The sequence below is a fragment of the Bufo gargarizans genome, chromosome 2, assembly GCF_014858855.1.
Source record: "Bufo gargarizans isolate SCDJY-AF-19 chromosome 2, ASM1485885v1, whole genome shotgun sequence".
In the NCBI taxonomy this organism is placed as follows: Eukaryota; Metazoa; Chordata; class Amphibia; order Anura; family Bufonidae; genus Bufo; species Bufo gargarizans.
The window spans coordinates 495022769-495047553 of record NC_058081.1 but is presented as its reverse complement, the minus strand read 5'-3'; the positions used below and the strand labels follow the sequence as shown (position 1 = coordinate 495047553).

At 44.0% G+C, this 24785-nt stretch overlaps 1 protein-coding gene across 2 annotated transcripts; it reads left to right on the top strand.

Annotated features, from left to right (window-relative positions):
- The first annotated feature begins 170 nt into the window (after window positions 1-170).
- LOC122926509 (aldo-keto reductase family 1 member C1-like) lies at window positions 171-24552 on the top strand. Of its 2 annotated transcripts, XM_044277891.1 has the most exons (9): window positions 171-257; window positions 9412-9579; window positions 9691-9807; window positions 12454-12531; window positions 12652-12774; window positions 13113-13222; window positions 18158-18323; window positions 22409-22491; window positions 24444-24552. In XM_044277891.1, exons 1-9 carry the CDS (start codon window positions 171-173, stop codon window positions 24484-24486), a joined length of 975 nt encoding a protein of 324 aa, XP_044133826.1. In that variant the 3' UTR covers window positions 24487-24552. The 2 variants fall into 2 exon arrangements, with proteins under 2 accessions (XP_044133826.1, XP_044133827.1); XM_044277892.1 differs by lacking the exon at window positions 12652-12774.
- The last annotated feature ends 233 nt before the right edge of the window (window positions 24553-24785 follow it).

Sequence of the window (24785 nt, the reverse complement as noted above, 5' to 3'; positions counted from 1 at the left end):
GTCCTGACGTTCCAGCCACCTGCTCTGCAGGTTCTTCCAATGATGCTGAAGAGGCAGACCCTATTCACTCCTTTATGGGATGGTCTATGGGGTAGGGCAGGAAAAGGATAAATACAGTCAGCACGCTTTGCATGGAGACTTGCAGCACAGGACGCAGAGCACATTGCACTATGGCGCTCAAGCCGGACTCCTATGCTACACTGAATGATGGGCATAAAATGCCAGTGATTGGATTTGGCACCTATGCTCCGGAAACGGTGAGTATAAAACTGCACCTGACTAATTTAAAGCCAAAAATTGAGATTGTTATGCAACAGTTTACAGATTTTCCCCACATTGAGATTGTGTGCAATTTGCTGTAATGCTGCGCCTGAACTGGGACTTGTAAATGATCAAACGTCGAGTCACAGCCTAAGATTTCATTATGGTATAATGAAAAGTTCTGCGGCTTCATTATACTTGGTGTATTAGGCTGCCTGCACACGCTGCGGATTTTGTTACAGAATTTTCCGCAACTGAAAATCAGTTCCAGTCATTTCAATGGAGCAGTGAGCTCAAGGATTCTGCAAACTCCATTCAGGTGAATGGAACTGATTTTAAGTCACGGAAAACAATATCTGTAGCATGTGAAGGCTCCCTTATACCTCGCCGTTTCCAAGATCTCTGCTTGCTGTATTAGGCCTAAACAGATTTTCAGCCTCTGGATGCAAACAAGAAAGTATTAATTTGCTGACAGCAAGTACAGATTTTGATTGGAAACATGAGTACATTAGAAAGTAGCAGAGGTTTTGATTATACAGTGATTAAACTTTACTATTCATTTTCGCTGGGATGTGAGCAGCAGTGATGGCCAGTTGGCAATGTTCGCCCGCGAACATATGCGGGCTGCCATCTTTTTTCACAAGTCCGGCGAGGCAAAGGTAAGCCCTTACCTGTGCCTGTGCCGCAAGCCGGTCTGAAAACAAATGCGGTCACCGGGAGCAGGCAGTTCCGAGAACAGCCCGATGAAGGCCCCCGGTGGCTGTTCTCGGAACTGCCTGCTCCCGCTGACCGCACTTCTTTTCAGACCGGCTCGCGCACAGGCACAGGTAAGGGCTTACCTGTGCCTCACCGAACTTGTGAAAAAAGATGTCAGCCCGCATATGTTCGCGGGCGAACAATGCCAACTGGCCATCACCGGTGAGCACCATCACACTACTGATACACCACTAAGAAGGAGAACAGATTAAAGAGAACCTGTCACCTGGATTTTGTGTATAGAGCTGAGGACATGGGTTGCTAGATGGCCGCTAGAACATCCACAATATCCAGTCCCCATAGCTCTGTGTGCTTTTATTGTGAAAAAAAAACAGATTTTTATAGATATATAAATGAACCTCAGATGAGTCCTGTATCCTCCATGCTTGAGAGATGAGTCCAGCGTTCTCTGACTCTGAGCCCAGCCATGCCCACTGTGAAGGAGCCCAGCACCGCCCCGCATCCTCAGAATCTCCTCCTTGCTCCCTGACGTCACAAAGCTAGAGCGCCGTAATCTCGTGATGCGCTAGCGCATGCGCAGTTCATTCCCTGAGGCTAATGCCAGCACAGCGAAGGAACACTATGCCGACACTCCGCATGCGCTAGCTCGCGCATCGCAAGATTACGGTGCTCTAGCTTTGTGACATCGGGGAGAAAGGAGGAGATTCGGAGTATGTGGGGGCGGTGCTGGGCTCCTTCACAGTGGGCATGGCTGGGCTCCGGAAACGTTAGAGTGCTATGGGGAATTAATATTGCGGATGTGCTAGCGGTGATCTAGCAGCCCATGTCCTCAGCTCTATACCCAAAATCCAGGTGAAAGGTTCCCTTTAAGGATTCTCAACTAGAAATTTCCTAGATAGCTAATAATATTTTTACGGATATATGTATTATAAATACCAAAATGTAGAATAATGTTTTTAAATTGGTTGATATGGTTTATAGCTAAATTAATATGTATGTGTGTAAATGATTTAAAAATCATGTTTATATAGTTACGTATATGTAAGTTATATAAATGTATAATAGACGTCTACAATTCTGAATGTATTATATGTGTTTGTGCTACATAAATATAATAATTCTATGTATATAACAAAGACGTGAAACAATGAAATTCATGAGAAAATAAAACTCTGTTTGCACAGAGTACTGATTTTTTTATTTTAAATTATATAAACAATGTGAAATTAAAATTTACAAATTAAAAAAAACGGCTAGGAGCATGAAAATGAGACACAGGGTAGGAGGGTTGTGACACATATGATGTGTCGCCATGGTACTGGTGGGCATATGGGTGACTTTTTTGCTTATAAACTTCCCTTGTGGGAGGCAACTGTGGGGGCCCGTGTGGCAGCTGGGAAATTGGCGCTGGACGGAGGCCATTAGGCAGAGTGTCAGTCTCCAGAATGATACCGATTTGGTTCTCAGTACTCGTTCTCGAGGCAGACTCCGCAAGTAAGGTGCCAGACTTTGCGCAAACAGATCAAAATGATCCTCCTGCCGGGCTCTAGACAAATAATCAAGTACTTGAGTATTCATCATAGCCTTGGCAGGAGGCATTGGTTTGCGGCAGCGGGTGGATAATGACAAAGGGGGGGGGCACAGCGGAGGCTGTGGACTGAGAGGCGGTAGAGGTGCTGGGCCCTTCAAGCACTTTCTTGAGGAGCTTCTGAGGCAGGAGGCTCCTCATCACACGTGCTGGAGTGCTGAGGAGCACTCTCTTCAGCTTCCTCCTCAAGGTTGTCCTGCGTTCTACAAAATTAAAACAAACAGAACATGTACATTAATATATGAACACACCATATGTCCAATAATAATTATCCTAATATTACTATCATCAGCATAATACATTTAACATAATGCTAGTTTAAATATGACCGATCACTACTCCTGACGTGTTCTTTAATTACTTCATGTATTCCCCATGTACTAACATTTCTGGAACCTTTATTGTGATGGCTCAATGTTGTGCCCTTACTTTATTATTTCTAAAATTTAAGTTATGAATGAATTCCTATTATCCTTCAGTTTTAAAGGGTACACAGGGGTAGTTAACAAGTTGGGGGGGGGGGGGGGGGGGTTACCTGCACACCTAAACATGGCAGCACTGATTGGATAGAATGAGAGTGTGCAGGTACACCCAACTTGTTACCGCCCCTCTGTACCCTTACTGAAGTCTAATTGCAATTCAATTATAACTTCTAGCAGGAATAATAAAGGAACACCACTACATAAGAGGCATAAGAATAGATGCTCCTGAATTGTTATTACATGCATTACATTAAGCTATTTAAAAAGCCATGTCAGAAGTGGTGACAGGTCATGTTTAACTAACCAACATTTTACATATGTGGTCATGTAGGTACATTATGGAAATTAGAAGTGGCATAGCTGGCCTTTGCAAATAATCCTACACATTGGTACGAATTACATTACCCACATAGTAACATACAGTGTGTATTGCTAAACCTGTAGTCTTCATTGTTTAAAATTAACTTATGGAGGCAGCTCTATTAATGGATGCAGGAACATCAGTTGGTTCTTGAAAAGATATGGCCTTTTTCTGGATGTCCTGGACCCACTGCGGCCTTCCTGCTAAATTTCCTTCCAGAACTGGTCCTGGCAGCTTATCCAGCGATTCTTGACTTCATCGACTTGTAATAAAAATACAACAAACATTTACCAAACAATACAATCTTACAGAGGACATCTCATGCCATGTGCTATGCTAGGGAGGACATCTCGTGCCATGTGCTATGCTAGGGAGGACATCTCATGCCATGTGCTATGCTAGGGAGGACATCTCATGCCATGTGCTATGCTAGAGAGGACATCTCATGCCATGTGCTATGCTAGGGAGGACATCTCATGCCATGTGCTATGCTAGGGAGGACATATCATGCCATGTGCTATGCTAGGGAGGAGATCTCATGCCACGTGCTATGCTAGGGAGAACAGCTAGGAGCAAACATGTATAGATTGTCCACTTTACTTACTCAAACTCTGCAGACTCCGGCCTTGATTATTCTCCCATACTGTAGAAAAAAGTTCCTTGGCTATTTCTTGCCATGTGTCGCCCTTCTTGTATCGGTCGTGGTACTCACCCGACCTGCTGTCCCAAAGACACTGCCTCTCCTGCACCAGGACCATCATCTTCTCTACATCAATGGCTTTGGGGGTCTTTCTCATTCTGAAAATTGGTCCGCAAGGGCAAGACAGCCTACTAATAATCTCCTTTCCCATATAGTGCCTGCAGCCAGATGCAAAGAACTGAACTTCCTGTCTTAAATCCTTTCACTGTTGCTAAGTTACTTTCATTTACAATGCAAAGCAATGCAATGAATCCGGATGCAATGCGTTTTTCACGCAGCCCCATTCACTTCTATGGGGCCTGCATTGAGTGAAAAATGCAGAATATAGAACATGCTGCGATTTTCAAGCAACGGAGAAGTGATGCGTAAAAACAACGCTCATGTACACAGACCCATTGAAATGAATGGGTCAGGATTCAGTGCGGGTGCAATGCGTTCATGTCACGCATTGCACCCGTGCGGAAAAATCGCTACTGTAAAAGGGGCCTAACACTGCCAACAATTACCCGATGAGCAAGCGTTTGGCAATTGCAATCTTTCAGCAGGTTGAAAAATTATCGTTTGCCGACGGCAGATTGTACTGTTTAATCACGGTCTGCTGCCGGCAAACAGTGATTCAGTATGGGGGCGAGCAATGGCATTGGCAAACGCTCCTCCCTATACTGAGAAAGAGATTGCTGCATGTAATAGCAGCGGTCTCCTCCACTATTGAGCAGGCAATTGGTAGGAAGGAACAATTGCCTTGAAGATATGCGCGTCTGATATAAGCCTAAGGGGTGCTTGGATTCCATCTTTGTGTTCTACCATGTCATAGATCACATGTATCAAAACACAATGCCCGCCGGTGAGGCCCGTAAGATGTGTGAGTAGTTAGTGCCGTTTACCACAATGGCAGTGCCTATACCACAGCCACAGTGAAACAGTGCTTCAGAATGTCCTGATGCTCAAGAGGAGGTCAAAGATGGCGCCGCCTACCCCATTGTCATGCTGCTGCCTCCTCATTGTTTTTCTGGCTGGAAGAAGACTCAGCAGCGCGGTAATGGCAGTGAGGGGGCGGCACCATAAGTTACACATCTCCTATATTATACAGGTGATGCCAAGGTTATGGTCTTCCATATCATATATACAAAGAGATGTATAACATATACCAGTTGTACATATATACAGTAATTATATACAGGAGATGCCTTGGTTATACCAGCATGCTCCATATCACTATATACAAGAAGATGTATAACTTATACCAGCTGTACATATATAATTATATACAGAAGATACCCAGGTTATACCAGCATGGTCCGTATCTCTGTATACAAGAAGATGTATAACTTATACCAGCTGTACATATATAATTATATACAGAAGATGCCCAGGTTATACCAGCATGCTCCATATCACTATATACAAGAAGATGTATAACATATACCAGTTGTACATATATAATTATATACAGAAGATGCCCAGGTCATACCAGCATGTTCCATATCACTGTATACAAGAAGATGTATAACTTATACCAGCTGTACATATATAATTATATACAGAAGATGCCCAGGTTATACCAGCATGTTCCATATCACTGTATACAAGAAGATGTATAACTTATACCAGCTGTACATATATAATTATATACAGAAGATGCCCTGGTTATACCAGCATGCTCCATATCACTATATACAAGAAGATGTATAACTTATACCAGCTGTACATATATAATTATATACAGGAGATGCCCCGGTTATACCAGCATGCTCCATATCACTATATACAAGAAGATGTATAACTTATACCAGCTGTACATATATAATTATATACAGGAGATGCCCTGGTTATACCAGCATGCTCCATATCACTATATACAAGAAGATGTATAACTTATACCAGCTGTACATATATAATTATATACAGAAGATGCCCAGGTTATACCAGCATGGTCCGTATCTCTGTATACAAGAAGATGTATAACTTATACCAGCTGTACATATATAATTATATACAGAAGATGCCCAGGTTATACCAGCATGTTCCATATCACTATATACAAGAAGATGTATAACTTATACCAGTTGTACATATATAATTATATACAGAAGATACCCAGGCTATACCAGCATGGTCCATATCACTACATACAAGAAGATGTATAACTTATACCAGCTGTACATATATAATTATATACAGAAGATGCCCAGGTTATACCAGCATGGTCTATATCACTATACAAATGAAGATGTATAACTTATACCAGCTGTACATACAGACGTGGACAAAATTGTTGGTACCCTTTGGTCAATGAAAGAAAAAGTCACAATGGTCACAGAAATAACTTTAATCTGACAAAAGTAATAATAAATTAAAATTCTATAAATGTTAACCAATGAAAGTCAGACATTGTTTTTCAACCATGCTTCAACAGAATTATGTAAAAAAATAAACTCATGAAACAGGCATGGACAAAAATGATGGTACCCCTAGAAAACACAGAACATAATGTGACCAAAGGGACATGTTAATTCAAGGTGTGTCCACTAATTAGCATCACAGGTGTCTACAACCTTGTAATCAGCCATTGGGCCTATATATATGGCTCCAGGTAATCACTGTGTTGTTTGGTGATATGGTGTGTACCACACTCGACATGGACCAGAGGAAGCAAAGGAAAGAGCTGTCTCAAGAGATCAGAAAGAAAATTATAGACAAGCATGTTAAAGGTAAAGGCTATAAGACCATCTCCAAGCAACTAGATGTTCCTGTGAGTACAGTTGCACATATTATTCATAAGTTTAAGATCCATGGGACTGTAGCCAACCTCCCTGGACGTGGCCGCAGGAGGAAAATTGATGACAAATCTAAGAGACAGATAATCCGAATGGTAACAAAAGAGCCTAGAAAGACTTCTAAAGAGATTCAAGGTGAACTTCATGCTCAAGGAACATCAGTGTCAGATCGCACCATCCGTCGTTGTTTGAGCCAAAGTGGACTACATGGGAGACGACCAAGGAGGACACCATTGTTGAAAACGAATCATAAAAAAGCAAGACTGGAATATGCCAAACTACATGTTGACAAGCCACAAAGCTTCTGGGAGAATGTCCTGTGGACAGATGAGACAAAAATCGAAGTTTTTGCCAAGGCACATCAGCTGTATGTTCACAGACGAAAAAATGAAGCATATCAAGAAAAGAACACTGTCCCTACTGTGAAACATGGAGGAGGCTCTGTTATGTTCTGGGGCTGCTTTGCTGCGTCTGGCACAGGGTGTCTTGAATCTGTGCAGGGTACAATGAAATCTCAAGACTATCAAGGAATTCTAGAGAGAAATGTACTAGCCAGTGTCAGAAAGCTTGGTCTCAGTCGCAGGTCATGGGTCTTGCAACAGGACAATGACCCAAAACACACCGCTAAAAACACCCAAGAATGGCTAAGAGGAAAAAATTGGACTATTCTAAAGTGGCCTTCTATGAGCCCTGACCTCAATCCTATTGAGCATCTTTGGAAGGAGCTGAAACATGCAGTCTGGAAAAGGCACCCTTCAAACCGGACACAACTGGAGCAGTTTGCTCATGAGGAGTGGGCCAAAATACCTGCTGAGAGGTGCAGATGTCTCATTGACAGTTACAGGAAGCGTTTGATTGCAGTGATTGCCTCAAAAGGTTGCGCAACAAAATATTAAGTTAGGGGTACCATCATTTTTGTCCATGCCTGTTTCATGAGTTTATTTTTTTACATAATTCTGTTGAAGCATGGTTGAAAAACAATGTCTGACTTTCATTGGTTAACATTTATAGAATTTTAATTTATTATTACTTTTGTCAGATTAAAGTTATTTCTGTGACCATTGTGACTTTTTCTTTCATTGACCAAAGGGTACCAACAATTTTGTCCACGTCTGTATATAATTCTATACATATATAATGATATTATGTTTTGTAGTATATAACAATATGTTAACATCAGCGCTATGGTTGCCTTCAAATGTAGCCACGCCCAACTGGCATAGTCACATTTAGGCCCCATGCACACGGCCGTTGTTCACGGCCGTGTGCGGGCCGTGGAACCGCGGCCTGGATCCCTCCTGAGAGCAGGAGCGCACGGCGTCACTGGTTGCTATGATGCCGTGCGCTCCCTGCTGCCGGCACAGTACAGTAATACACTGGTATAGATCATACCAGTGTATTACTGTATTGCGGCGGCAGCAGGGAGCGCACGGCGTCATAGCAACCAGTGACGCCGTGCGCTCCTGCTCTCAGGAGGGATCCAGGCCGCGGTTCCACGGCCCGCACACGGCCGTGAACAACGGCCGTGTGCATGGGGCCTTATACAGAATTACTAACAGCTCCTTAAAGGGATTGTATGATCATGGACAATGGGGGCATATCGCTAGGATATGCCCCCATTTTCTTATAGGTGCGAGTCCCAATGCTGGGACCCGCACCTATATTGAGAACGGAGCATCGCAAGTGGTGGCTGGAGGACTCCGGTCCGGCCACCACCAAGCCGACTCCCCATAGAAGTCAATGGAAGTGTACTGCGCATTCACGGCCCCCGCTCCCATTTATTTCTATGGGGCCGATTGAAATAGCCGAGCCAGTGCTCGGCTATTTTCCCCGGCCCCATAGAAAATAAATGGAGGGCAGCTGCGCATGCGCAGTACGCCCTCCTTCACTTGCAGGGCTCCGTTCTTGATATAGGTGCGGGTCCACGCGGTGGGACCTGCACCTATAAGACAATGGGGGCATATCCTAGCGATATGCCCCCATTGTCCGTGATGAGACGACCCCTTTAAAGGGAACCTGTCACCGGGATTTTGTGTATAGAGCTGAGGACATGGGCTGTTAGATCGCCGCTAGCACATCCGCAATATCCAGTCCCCATAGCTTTGTGTGCTTTTATTGACAAAAAACACACACGATTTGATACATATGCAAATTAACCTGAGATAAGTCCTGTCCCTGACTCATCTCCCATACAGGACTCATCTCAGGGACAGGACTCATCTCAGGTTAATTTGCATATGTATCAAATCGTTATTTTTTTTACACAATAAAACCACACAGAGCTATGGGGACTGGATATTGCGGATGTGCTAGCGGCGATCTAACAGCCCATGTCCTCAGCTCTATACACAAAATCCCAGTGACAGGTTCCCTTTAAAGATAACCATAAGGCTGATGTGGCCTTTGGCAAAAATGAATTTGTCATCCCTGTCATAGATAGTTGGAGTAAATTAGATTATGAGGAATTGCTATTTAGGCAATAAATAATTGCATGACTGATCAAGATGACATCTTATTCCGCACAGTACACCAAAGAACAAGCTGGGGAGAGCACCAAGGTGGCCATTGAGGCTGGATATCGCCACATTGACTGCGCTTTTATCTATGGGAATGAGGTTGAGGTTGGCCAAGCCATCAGATCAAAGATTGCTGATGGGACGGTGAAGAGAGAAGACATTTTTTACACTGGGAAGGTAACCACAAAATTTTAAAAGTTTAAATTCTGACCAATAAAAAAAAGTCTTGGTTTGCCTATTCTCTCATTAACATGGCCACTGTAAACAGGTTCTTAATTCATTCTGCAGCTTTGGAGTAATAACCACGTTCCTGAGAGAGTCCGACCTGCCCTGGAACATTCTCTGAAGGATTTGGGGCTGGATTACATGGATCTCTTCCTTATCCACAACCCCGTGGAGTTTAAGGTTTGTTGAAATATGGTACATATGTCCATGTAGGATCAGCCATAGCTATCAATCAGTGGATTTCACTAGCCGGGCTGCACAGGATCTAAGTACTTGTGTAAGTATGCGTAGTTGTGTACTTCCCCAGTAGACCACCACTTTGAGAAGAACCCCTCCTTCTAGACAAATTTTTTTTGTGTGTGCTTGATTGATTTTAGTACCCATATATAGAAGCTGCTTTTTTTTATAAGCAGGCCATCATGGGAGGCTGTCAGAGAGCTGGTCAGAGGGCAGTCTTAGGCCTCTTTCACACGGGCATTGCGGGAAAAGGTGCGGGTGCGTTGCGGGAACATGCGTGATTTTTCAGCGCAAGTGCAAAACATTGTAATGCGTTTTGCACGCGCGTGAGAAAAAAATCGGCATGTTTGGTACCCAAACCCAAACTTCTGTGATCTTCTGTGATCGGTGTTCTGTAGATTGTATTATTTTCCCTTATAACATGGTTATAAGGGCAAATAATAACATTCTGAATACAGAATGCATAGTACAATAGCGCTGGAGGGGTTAAAAAATAATAATAATTTAACTCGCCTTAATCCACTTGCTTGCGCAGCCTGGCTTCTCTTCTTTGCTGTGTACAGTAAAAGGACCTGTGGTGACGTCACTCTGGTCATCACATGGTCCATCACATGATCTTTTACCATGGTGATGGATCATGTAATGGACCATGTGATGACCGGAGTGACGTCACCACAGGTCCTTTTCCTGTACACAGCAAAGAAAAAGACAGAAGAGAAGCCGGGCTATGCGAGCAAGTAGATTAAGGTGAGTTATATTATTATTATTTTTTTTTAACCCCTCCAGCGCTATTGTACTATGCATTCTGTATTCAGAATGCTATTATTTTCCCTTATAACCGTGATTGAAAATTCACTTCTATGGGGCCTGCGTTGCGTGAAAAACGCACAAAATAGAGCTTGCTGCTATTTTCCTGCAATGCACAAGTGATGCGTGAAAATCACCGCTCATGTGAACAGCCCTATAGAAATGAATGGGTCCTGATTCAGTGCGGGTGCAATGCATTCACCTCACTCATTGCACCCGCACGGAAAACTCGCCCATGTGAAAGGGGCCTTAGAGTCCTGGATTGAACAGCACACATGATTGCTGAACAAAGCAGCCTACAGACTTCTGCTGAAGTATCAAGATTAGCACTGAGTAATAAAGAGGAGAGCCTTGATGTACACTAGGAATGAGAGGTGGAGCAATGGTGGGGACCATGAATGAGAGGGAAGTGATGATAGGGACCAGGGATGAAAGGGGAGCTGTGGTGGGTGCAAGGAACGAGAGGGAAGCCATGGCAAGGACTAGGAATAAGAGGAGGCCATGCTGGATACTAGGAATGATAGGTGGAGCCATGGTGGGGACCAGAAATAAGATGGTAGTCATGATAGGAACCAGGAATAAAAGGGTTGCTGTGGTATCAGGAATGAGAGGGAAGCCATGTTAAGGACTAGACATAAGAGGGGGTGTGATGCTGGGAACTAGGAATGAGAGGAAGAGCCATGCTGGGGTCCAGGAATGAGAGAAGGGGCCATACTGAGGATCAGGAATGAGAGGTGGGGCCATTCTGAAGATCAAGAATGAGAGGGAAGCTATATTGTGGACCAGGAATGAAAGGTGGAACCATGCTGAGGACTAGGAATTAGAGGGGAACCATGCTGGGGAATAGGAATAAGAGTGGGGTCAAGAATTCCAAGAGTGCCATGTGGGGGATCAAGAATGATCGAGCCATCTTGAACTGGGTGTAGGGATGAGTCACCATGCGGACTAAGAAAGAAAGGAGGGCACCTATGGTTACATTTGGCTGGAGTGACCTGTGTTCATAGTCTTTTTCTAGGCATGCTTCTGTTTGATATGGTGATGCCAAGCATAAACAACATGATTTTTGAGTGATTGATCATTATTTTTATTTTTTTGGGGGGGGGGGGGGGGGGGGGTGGTTAGTGCATGTTTTCTGACTTCATTAGACACGTTAAACATTATTCTATATACTTTTTTTTAGAAGTCCATCCCCATAAAAAACTATTTGTATATGTAGATGTGGGTGGTTTCCTCAAAGAGGTTTCACAGTATAATGTACCACTTAAAGGGGTTGTCCAACTTAACATGTACCCTTCCATTTTATTTTTAAATGGAAGAGTACATGTTAGTAATAAAAAATATATATTAAACTCAAGATCCTGAACCCCCTCTGTTCTAGCAGCCCCTTTGGGTGTTTTTCTGACTGCGGTGGTGATGTACCCAGATACTGCACATGAACGCTACCATTACTGGTCACAGTGGTCTTGTGGCATATACAGCTGAGCTAAGGCAAACGATTGGCTGCAGGCAAAACATTACTGCAGTGGTGAAGAGATGTGGAGAAGTGAAGCTGGTACAGACTGGATTTGGGATGGTTAATGGATTTTTATTTTATTTTAAGTCTCCCTGCTTAATACTTAAAAATAAATAAATTGTGGCCATCAACTTTAAGGGTTGACAACTCATATATATAGAGCGCTTACTACTTTTGAATGCAAATCTGGATATGAATAGAGTAGAAGACTTGGTGTATTGTAGTTTAGTAACTTTGCAAATACTTTGTAAAATCTTTTTCTCCTCCAGCCTGGAGATGACCCCTTTCCCACAGATGAAAATGGAAAACTGATTTTTAATAACACCGATATCCGGGATACATGGAAGGTAAATTATAAGGACAGGATTGTCTGAGGTTTGGTGGGTGACTTATTCCTCGCCCACCATGCGGAATAAAATTCTCACTTTTGGCTGGGGCATGTTTCTAATTAGTTAAACAATTTCTAGGCTATGGAAGCGTGCAAAGATGCTGGGCTCGCCCGATCCATCGGTGTTTCTAATTTTAATCGCAGCCAATTGGAACTGATTCTCAACATGCCAGAACTCAAGTACAAACCCGTCTGCAACCAGGTAAAACTGTTATCATTAAAGATAAATATCTTAGTTCTAAAAGGTGGTTCCAGGATTAGAAAAGCATAGTTTTCCTCCACAGTGACACACCTGTTCACAGGTTGTGTGTGGTATTGCAGCTTAACCCCATTCACTTCAGTGGAGCTGAACCCATGGAGAGGTGTGGAACAGCCATGATTAGATAATCTTCACTCAACAGTCTATATACAAAACAACATATGTTTAGGAGTAATTGTTCTTTAAATAATTGCACATTATCCACACGTTATATACAGTAACAATACCTTATATCTATATAAGTGTTATATACAGTAATGACCCATTATATGTCTGTATAGGTGGAATGTCACATATTCCTCAATCAAAGTAAATTACTGGAGTTCTGCAAATCTCGTGACATTGTGCTGGTTGGATACAGTGTACTGGGGTCCAGCAGAGTAGAGAACTGGTAAGAACAGGGATATTGATTTACTGTAAGTGTGAGTTTGATAGATGATAATAGTGGATATAATGGAACCTGGGGCCCTGTAAATGAAATAAGACACTTGGCTAAACGCAGTAGAAGGTGTGAGAATAATGGATTTCTTGTTGATTATACACTAAGAATATAATCACTATAAGGCCTCATGCACACGACCGTTGTGTGCATCCGTGGCCGTTGTGCCGTTTTCCGTTTTTTTTCGCGGACCCATTGACTTTCAATGGGTCCGTGGAAAAATCGGAAAATGCACCGTTTTGCAGCCGAGGCCGTGATCCGTGTATCCTGTCCGTCAAAAAAATATGACCTGTCCTATTTTTTTGACGGACAACGGTTCACGGACCCATTCAAGTCAATGGGTCCGTGAAAGAACACGGATGCACACAAGATTGGCATCCGTGTCCGTGATCCGTGGCCGTAGGTTGCTTTCATACAGACGGATCCGAAGATCCGTCTGTATAAAAGCTTTTTCTGATCTAAGTTTTCACTTCGTGAAAACTCATTTCCGACAGTATATTCTAACACAGAAGCGTTCCCATGGTGATGGGGACGCTTCTAGTTAGAATACACTGCAAACTTTGTACAAGACTGCCCCCTGCTGCCTGGCAGCACCCGATCTCTTACAGGGGGATATGATAGCACAATTAACCCCTTCAGGTGCGGCACCTAAAGGGGTTAATTGTACTATCATATTCCCCTGTAAGAGATCAGGGCTGCCAGGCAGCAGGGGGCAGACCCCCCCCCTCCCCAGTTTGAATATTGTTGGTGGCACAGTGTGCCCCCACCATCGCCCCCCCTCCCTCCCTCTATTGTATTAAATCGTTGGTGGCACAGTGTGCCAACCACCATCGGCCCCCCTCCCTCCCTCTATTGTATTAAATCGTTGGTGGCACAGTGTGCCAACCACCATCGGCCCCCCTCCCTCCCTCTATTGTATTAAATCGTTGGTGGCACAGTGTGCCAACCACCATCACCCCCCCCCCCTCCCTCTATAGCAGTAACATTGGTGGCAGTGTGCGGTCTCAACAGTAGAAGATTCATACTTACCTGCTTGCTGCTGCGATGTCTGTGAACGGCCGGGAGCTCCTCCTACTGGTAAGTGACAGTTCTTTAGCAATGCGCCGCACAGACCTTTCACTTACCAGTAGGAGGAGCTCCCGGCCGGACACAGACATCGCAGCAGCCAGGTAAGTATGAATCTTCTACTGTTGAGACCGCACACTGCCACCAATGTTACTGCTATAGAGGGAGGGGGGGGCGATGGTGGTTGGCACACTGTGCCACCAACGATTTAATACAATAGAGGGAGGGAGGGGGGCCGATGGTGGTTGGCACACTGTGCCACCAACGATTTAATACAATAGAGGGAGGGAGGGGGGCCGATGGTGGTTGGCACACTGTGCCACCAACGATTTAATACAATAGAGGGAGGGAGGGGGGGTGGCGATGGTGGGGGCACACTGTGCCACCAACGATATTCAAACTGGGGAGGGGGGGGGGGGGGCTGCCCTCTGCTGCCTGGCAGCCCTGATCTCTTACAGGGGAATATGATAGTACAATTAACCCCTTTAGGTGCCGCACCTAAAGGGGTTAATTGTGCTATCATATCCCCCAGTAAGAGATCGAGTGCTGCCAGGCAGCAGGGGGCAGTCTTGTACAAAGTTTGTAGTGTATTCTAACCTGAAGCGTCCCCATCACCATGGGAACGCCTCTGTGTTAGAATATACTGTCGGATCTGAGGTTCACGAAGTAGCTCATATCCGACAGTATATTCTAATATAGAGGCGTTCCCATGGTGATGGGGACGCTTCAAGTTAAAATATACCATCGGATTGGAGAAAACTCCAATCCGATGGTATAAAAGAACTCCAGACTTTACATTGAAAGTCAATGGGGACGGATCCGTTTGAAATGGCACCATATTGTGTCAACATCAAACGGATCCGTCCCCATTGACTTGCATTGTAATTCAGGACGGATCCGTTTGGCTCCGCACGGCCAGGCGGACACCAAAACGACTTTTTTTTCATGTCCGTGGATCCTCCAAAAATCAAGGAAGACCCACGGACGAAAAAACGGTCACGGATCACGGAGCCACGGACCCCGTTTTTGCGGACCGTGAAAAAAAACTGTCGTGTGCATGAGGCCTAAGGCTCCTGATCTGTTTTACAAATTCATTGAAATGCCAGATCCGTATTTCCGGTGTCATCCGGAAAAACGGGTCTGGCATTAATTTTTTCCGGTCTGCACATGCGCAGACTGAAAGGACCGGTCTAGCATTCCGGTATTTTGAATGCCAGATTCGGCACTAATGCATTCCTAAGGAAAAAAATGCAGGGAAGTGTTCAGTTTTTTTGGCCGGAGATAAAACCGGAGCATGCTGCGGTTTTTTCTCTGTCCTGATCAGTAAAAAAGAGTGAACTGAAGACATCCTGATGCATCCTAAACGGATTGCTCTCCATTCAGAATGTATTAGGATAAAACTGATCAGTTCTTTTCCAGTATAGAGCCCCTAGGACGGAACTCAGTGCCGGAAAAGAAAAACACAAGTGTGAAAGTACCCTAAAGTTAAAGCACTTCATATGCTTGAGACCCTATGTATAAAAATACAACTGCTATAATACAATATAAACTTTATTACTTCCACTATGGACAAAAATATAACTACTATAATATTGTCTCCTATGTACAAGAATATAACTACTATAATAATTAATTCATAACGTCTAGTAGAAATAATAAAGGAATAGCACAACATAGAGCCATAAGAATAGATGCTCCAGAATTGTTATTACAATGGGGATTCAAGAAGTTAATAAAACGGACATGTCTGGAGAGGTGACCGGTCCGTGTTACCACTACTGAGCTCCCATATAACTAATTTTAAACGTATAATTCTATAGCGACTACAAACATGTCGTCAGTTTACACTGGTTCTGTACGCCCTGCCTGACCCTCTGTATAGATTAAACATACGCAGAAGGTGGGTCGGTGATCTATAGCTTATCTGTGTGTATATAGTGTATGGAGTTACTATCCTGCCTTATCTAGCAGTACAACAAAGCTGTTATTAACGCACACTCTCAATCTAACACCTACAGTATATAATAGCACCTGCTGCATTAAGCAATACATATGAGATAGCTGTCAGTCAATAATTATCTCTCTCAATCCCCCTATAAACATGCATTCCCCTCCTGCCTAAATCAGTGGGTTCAGTCCACATACAACATGTGTATTAGCAGCTTTATTGTCCATAATAAACATATTGGTAGCACTGAGTACCAACTATCAGTGCTCATATAACTCCCTTGGCATCATGGTTCATATAAGAGTACCAGCCATAGTGCTCATGTTATGGTACCATGAACAGTATCCATGTATACCTTTTGCAGCAAGCCCTGGAGGAGCCAGTGGGAGAGGTAATTGCCCCTAAGGCTGGGTTCACACGAGCGAGATTTCCGCACGGGTGCAATGCGTGAGGTGAACACATTGCACCCACACTGAATCCGAACCCATTCATTTCTATGGGGCTGTGCACATGAGCGGTGATTTTTACGCATCACTTGTGCGCTGCGTGAAAATCGCAGCATGCTCTATATTGTGTGTTTTACACGCAACGCAGGCCCTATAGAAGTGAATGGGGCTTCTTAAAAATCGCATGCATCCGCAAGCAAGTGCGGATGCGGTGCGATTTTCACACACGGTTGCTAGGAGACGATCGGGATGAGGACCCGATCATTATTGTTTTCATGTTATCAGGGAAAATAATAGCATTCTGAATACAGAATGCATAGTACAATAGGGCTGGAGGGGTTAAAAAATAAAATAATAATTTAACTCACCTTAATCCACTTGTTCGCGCAGCCAGCATCTCATCTGTGAGGTAAAGGACCTGTGGTGACGTCACTGCGCTCATCACATGGTCCGTCACATGACCCATCACCATGGAGATGGATCATGTGACTGACTAGGGGATGAGCGCAGTGACGTCACCACAGGTCCTTTACCTCACAGATGAAGACAGAAGATATGCCGACTGCGCGAAGAAGTGGATTAAGGTGAGTTAAAAAAAAAAATTTAACCCCTCCAGCCCTATTGTACTATGCATTCTGTATTCAGAATGCTATTATTTTCCCTTTATAACCATGTTATAAGGGAAATAATACAATCTACACAACACCTAACCCAAACCTGAACTTCAGTGAAGAAGTTCAGGTCTGGGTACCACATTCAGTTTTTTATCACGCGCATGCAAAACGCATTGCACCCGTGCGATAAAAACGGAACACAATCGCAGTCAAAACTGACTGCAACTGCGCACCTACTCGAGCGGGTTTGCCGCAATACACCCGGGACGCATCCTGAACAAATCCGTCACGCCCGTGTGAACCCAGCCTAATAAGGCCTCATGCACATGGCCATTGCCCGGCTGTTCAATGCAATTTGCGGACACCTTGCAGCAGTGTGTTCAGTGCTGGTTACAGCAGTTCAGTCTGGTGACTTTACCTTAGTAGGGTTTGAGTAGTTCTCCCTGGAGAATGTGTAACAGGACAGGAGCTCTGCAATGTGCTTCCTCTTCCTTCTGTCTCTGGACAGGAACCCCTACTCTTGGCAGACAGCAGAACCAGCCCACTCCTACTGGGCCTTTAGTGCCATTAGCCCTGTTCCTTGCCAACCTATGCCATCCATTCCTTCCTTTATACAGGTTTGGGGTACTACACATGCATATGACAGCGTCATTTATAGTGCTCATGTAATGTAATATAATATATGTCATACCTGTATACACTGGTAAAAATAACAATGTATGAATACAAAAAGAAAAACTGAAAATGTGTTTCAAACATTCAGAATTGTAGTAAAAACTGCCACATTATAATAGTTAATGTTTTCCTTTGAAAGGATTGATCAGAATTCTCCCAAAGTGCTTGAAGACCCTGTTTTAAACAAAGTTGCTGAGAAACTTAACCGCACCCCGGCGCAGGTGGCCATGCGATATCTGCTACAGAAGGGAGTGGTGGTCCTTGCCAAAAGCTTCAGCCCTGAGAGGATCAAACAGAACTTCCAGGTAAATTAAGAACTTCCAATAATGGGGACATTTTTAAGCTGCTCCCCACTATGCTTAACGCTGGGTTCACACCTGAGCGTTTTACAGCGCGTTCCTACGCGCTGTAAAACGCACAACAGGCAAGAACCAATGATTCCCTATGGGAATGGTTCACACCTGGGCGTTTTACAGCGCGTACGATCGCGCTGTAAAACGCCCGACGCTCAAACAAGTACAGGAGCTTTTTTTGGCGCGTTTGGGCCATAGACTCTTTGGACAACACTGCTGTCAATCACCCAAACGCGCGTTTACTATTACAAAAAACGCGCATAAAAACGCGTGACAAAAACGCGCCTAAAAACGCGCGTTTGCGAAACGCTTAGGTGTGAACCCAGCGTTAGGCTACTTTCAAACTCGGGTTTGGTGCGGATCCGTCATGGGTCTGCACAGACGGATCTGTTCAGATAATACAACCGGCTGCATCTGTTCAGAATGGATCCGTTTGTATTATCTTTAACATAGCCAAGACGGATCCGTTTGTATTATCTGTAACATAGCCAAGATGGATCCGTTTGTATTATCTGTAACATAGCCAAGACGGATCCGTTTGTGTTATCTGTAACATAGCCAAGATGTATCCGTCTTGAACACCTTTGAAAGTCAATAGAGGACGGATCCGTTTTCCATTGTGCCAGATTGTGTTAGAGAAAACGGATCCGTCCCCATTGACTTACATTGTGTGTCAGGACGGATCCGCTTGGCTCAGTTTCATCAGACGGACACGCTGCAAGCAGGATTTTGGTGTCCCCCTCCAAAGCGGAATGGAGATGGAACGGAGACTGAACTGATGCATTCTGAGCGGATCCTTTTCCATTCAGAATGCATTAGGGCAAAACTGATCCGTTTTGGACCGCTTGTGAGAGCCCATGACGGATCTGACAAACGGAAAACCAAAACGCCAGTGTGAAAGTAGCCTACACTGGAAGCTCTTAGGGGCAGGGCCCTTTCTCTTCAATGCCTTATGCACATGGCTACATTACTGCATCCTCACCGAGAAACACAACTTAGACACCTCCTGCGAACAGACAAAAGTAGAGATGGCCAGTTCGCAGTGTTCGCCAGCGAACACATGCGATCTGCCATCTTAACTGACAAGTCCAGCAAGGCACAGGTAAATCCTTACCTGTGCGTGAGCCGGTCTGAAACGAAATGCAGTCTCCGGGAGCAGGCTGTTCCGAGAACGGCCCCCGGAAGCTGTTCTCGGAACTGCCTGCTCCCGGAGACTGCATTTAATTTTAGACCGGCTTGCGCACAGGTAAGGACTTTCCTGTGCTTCGCCGGACTTGTCAGTTAAGATGGCAGATCGCATATGTTCGCGGACGAACACTGCGAACTGGCCATCAGTGGTCAAAAGTCCATTTGCCGTGGATTTATTGTACATAGCAGCTCACCGAGAAGAGAATATCCACTGCAGCTTCTCCTAAAAAAGAAGTAAATGCTAGCCAGGGTATTTGGGGAACGTGTGGCTGTATGGGTTGCAGCCGACCCTAATTAAACTGTTTTGTAGGCCTGCATTGCTAATGGCTGTGTGGTATTGCAGATTCTGCGCTGCCATTAACAATGCAGACAGACTAAACGACTACGACATCACTGTGCTGTGTGGTCGTACCCTTAGGACGGGCATAGACAATAGATTAATGACAGCCAAACGTCAATTTTGCCAGGATGTAAAGTGCGGGTTGGGCAGTCTAATCTATCTTTATGTACATTTTTGCAGCAAAAAAACTTTACAGGAGTACCATGATACTTTACAAAACATTGCAACACTAACATATTCACATGGCATACAACTTTCCAGTAGCATCACTAAACATGAGGGTATAAAACTATAGCAGTTACAGTCTCTTAAAAGGCATATCAAGCTTGGCGGTTTTACCAGTGTCACAGTCCTTGTCTCTAATACAGTCCATATATACACTTGTGCTAGTGCCAAATAGGACCTTCCTGATCCCGGAGCGATATCCAGGCCTTTGGGCCTCATGAAACATGGGGTCTCCTCTCTACATACAGACTGTAAAAGTTGCCCGGGGCATTACACCTCCCACTGCTCCAGTGTTCTAGGAGCGGAACACACCAGGGAATTGGCAGCTTTTTTGCTAGGGGGTACGACTTTTTTTCTTTAGGGCCCTTTCACACGAGCGTGTCCGGATCCGTTGCGGCAAACCCGCGCGAGTAGGTACGCGATTGCAGTCAGTTTTGACTGCAGTTTTGTTACGTTTTTATCGCGCGGGTGCAATGTGTTTTGCACGCGCGTGATAAAAAACTGAATGTTGGACCCAGACCCGAACTTCTTCACAGAAGTTCAGGTTTGGGTTCAAGGTTGTGTAGATTGTATTATTTCCCCTTATAACATGGTTATAAGGGAAAATAATAGCATTCTGAATACAGAATGCATAGGACAATAGGGCTGGAGGGGTTAAAAATAAAATAAAAAATAATTTGAACTCACCTTAATCCACTTGTTCGCGCAGCCGGCTTCTCTTTTGTCTTCTTCTTTGAGAAATAAGACCTTTGATGATGTCACTGCGCTCATCACATGGTCCATCACATGATCTTTTACCATGGTGATGGATCATGTGACGGACCATGTGATGATTGCAGTGACGTCATCAAAGGTCTTTTTCCTGTGCACATCAAAGATGAAGACAGACGAGAAGCCGGGCTGCGCGAGCAAGTGTATTAAGGTTAGTTATATTTTTAAATTTTTTTTAACCCCTCCAGCCCTGTTGTACTACGCATTCTGTATTAAGAATGCTGTTATTTTCCCTTTTATAACCATGTTATAAAAGGGAAAATAATAATGATCGGGTCCCCATCCCGATAGTCTCCTAGCAACCGTGCATGAAAATCGCACTGCTTCCGCACTTGCTTGCGGATGCTTGCGATTTTCACGCAGCCCCATTCACTTCTATGGGGACTGCGTTGCGTGAAAAACGCAGAATATAGAACATGCTGCAAATTTCACGCAAGTGATGCGTAAAAATCGCCGCTTGTGTGTACAGCCCCATAGAAATGAATGGGTCCGGATTCAGTGCGGGTGCAATGCGTTCACGTCATGCATTACACCTGCGCGGAAAACTCGCTCATGTCAAAGGGGCCTTAGGATGTGGCTATGCATTGACATGTGTCGTGCTAAATTGCCTCTAATGAGTGTCTGTGGGTTTGCAATGCCACCTCACTTCTCTGAGATTTGGGTAGGAGCATCACTCTTTTTTTCAGGGACCAGCACCTTCCTTCAAGGTGGGTCCTCACCTCATCACAGTGGCCAGATGATCATCTAATGCAGGCATCCTCAAACTGCGGCCCTCCAGCTGTTGCAAAACTACAACTCCCAGCATGCCCGAACAGCCTACAGGTATCAGCCTACAGCAGGACATTGTGGGAGTTGTAGTTTTACAACAGCTGGAGGGCCACATTTTGAGGATGCTTGATCTAATGTCTATGACGGCCCCTGATGCAAATGTTGGATGAAAGAATAATCAGGCTGTTGGATATCAATGTGGCAAAACCTTTTATTTTCATCTGGCAGCAGCTTAAAGGGGTTATGCAAAGTGTATATATTGATATATCTGTAAAGAATAAATCAAGGCAACTGGACTTACTGTAGATTTCTTGAAAACGTTTCACTCGTTTTCAAGAAATCTACATTAAGTCCAGTTGCCTTGATTTATTCTTTACAGATATATCATGACCTGGATAAAGGAGAATCTTCACAGATGTATATATTGATGACCTATCCTCAGGATAGGTCATCAATGTCTGATCTCCAGGGGTCCTCAGCCGGTCATCTCAGAAGTGCAGTGTACTTGCTCCATTCAAGTATGCTGAACTGCATGTGTGTGTGTGTGTTCAGCTGTCCGATATCTAATGTGCATGTGGTGATTTATTTTTTTGTAAATTTGTGACTTTTTTCCTTTTATTACAAAGATGTTACTTTCTAAATGATTCGGCATGTTTAGGGGACCACCGTGATATCTGCAAATAACATTAAAAACTTCTTTGAGCTCAAAAGAATATCAGATTTTTTTTTCCCTTTTTCTCCAAAGGTTTTTGACTTTGAATTAAGTGATGAAGACATGAAAGCTCTTGATGGAGTCAATAAAAATTTGCGCTACCTGTCTATCGATATGTAAGTGTTTTTTAACCTCTTAAAGGCACATTTCCATCAGAAAGAGTTACTTTTTTTAAACTGAATATTCAGAGAAATCTATTTTTCCTATTTAATTTCATTCATTGCCGTACTACACCATTACGAATGAAATACAAAATACTTTCTTTCTGTGGCAGTCAACACAAATGATAAGACTTCCTTTATAGATAGGCAATCCATTGTCCGTTTACTTCTGCTGTGAGAGAAAGATGTTATCTAAAGATTAATCCTCACGATAACAGTAGATGTAGAATTGGGATAACAGTATGACAGCTCTATTGCTCTCTTAATAAGCCTAGATAAAGATGCCCAAAGAAAAGCAGTGCATTGATTAGTGTAATGTTTGTGAGTCACTCATCCCCTTCCATCTCTGGTCAAAGTGAATGGTCTGACCGAGAAAGTCAGGTAAGACTGTCTGCTGTGCTGAAAGTAAAAACAAAGGAGACAGTTAAGACGCACCGGCCCATAAGACGCTCCTAGGACAATAATACAATTTTTTTTTTTATTTGATCTCAGATCAGACCCCCAAAGTTAATAAGACCTCAAATCAGACCCACAGTCAGACCTTAGCTCAGACCCCAATGTAAATGACCCCCATTGAGACCTCAGATGAGACCCCAACCATATATCAGACCCCAGCCTCATATCAGCCCCTAGCCATAAATCAATCAGCTCCCAGCCTCATTGCAGCAGCCCCCAGCCTCATTGCAGCAGCCCCCAACCTCATTGCAGCAGCCCCCAGCCTCATTGCAGCAGCCCCCAGCCTCATTGCAGCAGACCCCATCTCAGATCAGAAAAAAAAAAATCCACTTACCTCTCTTGTTCCGGACGCCTCCGCTACTCTGCTCTAGCGCTCTTCTGCCTCCTCCTCCGTCGGCTCTGCCGTGACCCGATGTGCACAGCTTGAGGTCATAGAGCGCCCTCAGGCTGTGCACAACCACAGCACAGCCAACAGCAGAGGACCAGGAAGCAGTGAGTACAGAGCCTTTACCACTTCCTGGTCCTCCGGTACTAATGAGAGCTTCCATAATGGAAGTGCTCATTAATATTCACCCCATAACACGCAGGGGCATTTTCCTCCCACTTGGGGGAGGGGGGGGGGGGGGGGATTGTCCTAGGCGGCGAAAAATACAGTATTTATTTTTGTTTAAAAACATTTTATTGAATTTTTTACTTTTTAGTCCCAGTTGGGAGGATTACTGACATACCTGTAATACACTGCAATACTTCTACAACGCAGTGTACAATGGTTGTTAGCATCAAACTGGCAGCCAACATATTAGGTCTACAAATATGGAAGACCTGGTAGCCTTCAGCAGACCCCCAGTTAACATGGTGACCCATTCGCACCTTAGATGCCGTAGTTGCTATGGACTGTGACATCTAAGGTGCTAAACACTCAGATTCTAGCCATTGTAAAAAGGTGTCGGCTGTATGCAACAGCTTATACCCACTGCTGATGGTGCCACCTCATCTCCTGAGTTGGCACCATCACTGTGCTTTACATGTACAGTGGGTTGTGCAAATTACCTGCCCATTGTACTGTAGATGTACAGTTCATTTTATTGCTTTATTATTATGTTCACTTATATAGTGCTGACGTATTCCGCAGCACTTTACAGACATTCTAAGTTCCCCTTCAGTATGTATTTGGAGTGTGGGAGGAAACCGGAGTACACAGAGGAAAACCACGCAAACACGTGGAGAACATACAAACTCCATGCAGACGTTGTCCTTGGTCCTATTTGAACCTAGGACCCCAGCGCTGCAATGCACCAGTACTAACCACTGAGCCACTGTGCACTGTGTTCATTTTCCACGATTTTAGAAAGAAATTATAAAAATATGCATTTTTTAAATAATTATTATAATTATTTAGTATTTTCTTTATTTTTATACATTCATTTAGTTTGTCTTTTTTTGTATTTCAGCTGGAAAGAACACCCTAAGTATCCCTATAACGATGAGTATTAAGAACACTGAGCAATCACTCCGCATCCATCCTATAAAGCTTGATGTCTTAGTTCCCAAGTATGGCAGATACTTACCTTCAGGGAATACACAATCTATTATGTGGATTCCAACTGCTGCAGTGTCACACAGAATATGGTTTGGATTTGAAATGACCAGGAACATGGTGATATTCTTACTTACAGTAAGATATTCTAAGGCAGAGGTCAGATAATGCTAAATATTTCCACCGCTGATCTTGGCACAAATTCAGAGGGACTTCATAATGACTCCATGGCAAATCCTGTGAGTTTTCTATGTTC

Coding starts and splice junctions, on each gene's coding strand:
- LOC122926509 (XM_044277891.1), top strand. CDS start 171: ATGGCGCTCAAGCCGGACTCCTATGCTACACTGAATGATGGGCATAAA. Junction 9,808..12,453: donor ACAACCCCGTGGAGTTTAAG/GTTTGTTGAAAT, acceptor TTTCTCCTCCAG/CCTGGAGATGACCCCTTTCC. Junction 12,775..13,112: donor ACAAACCCGTCTGCAACCAG/GTAAAACTGTTA, acceptor ATGTCTGTATAG/GTGGAATGTCACATATTCCT.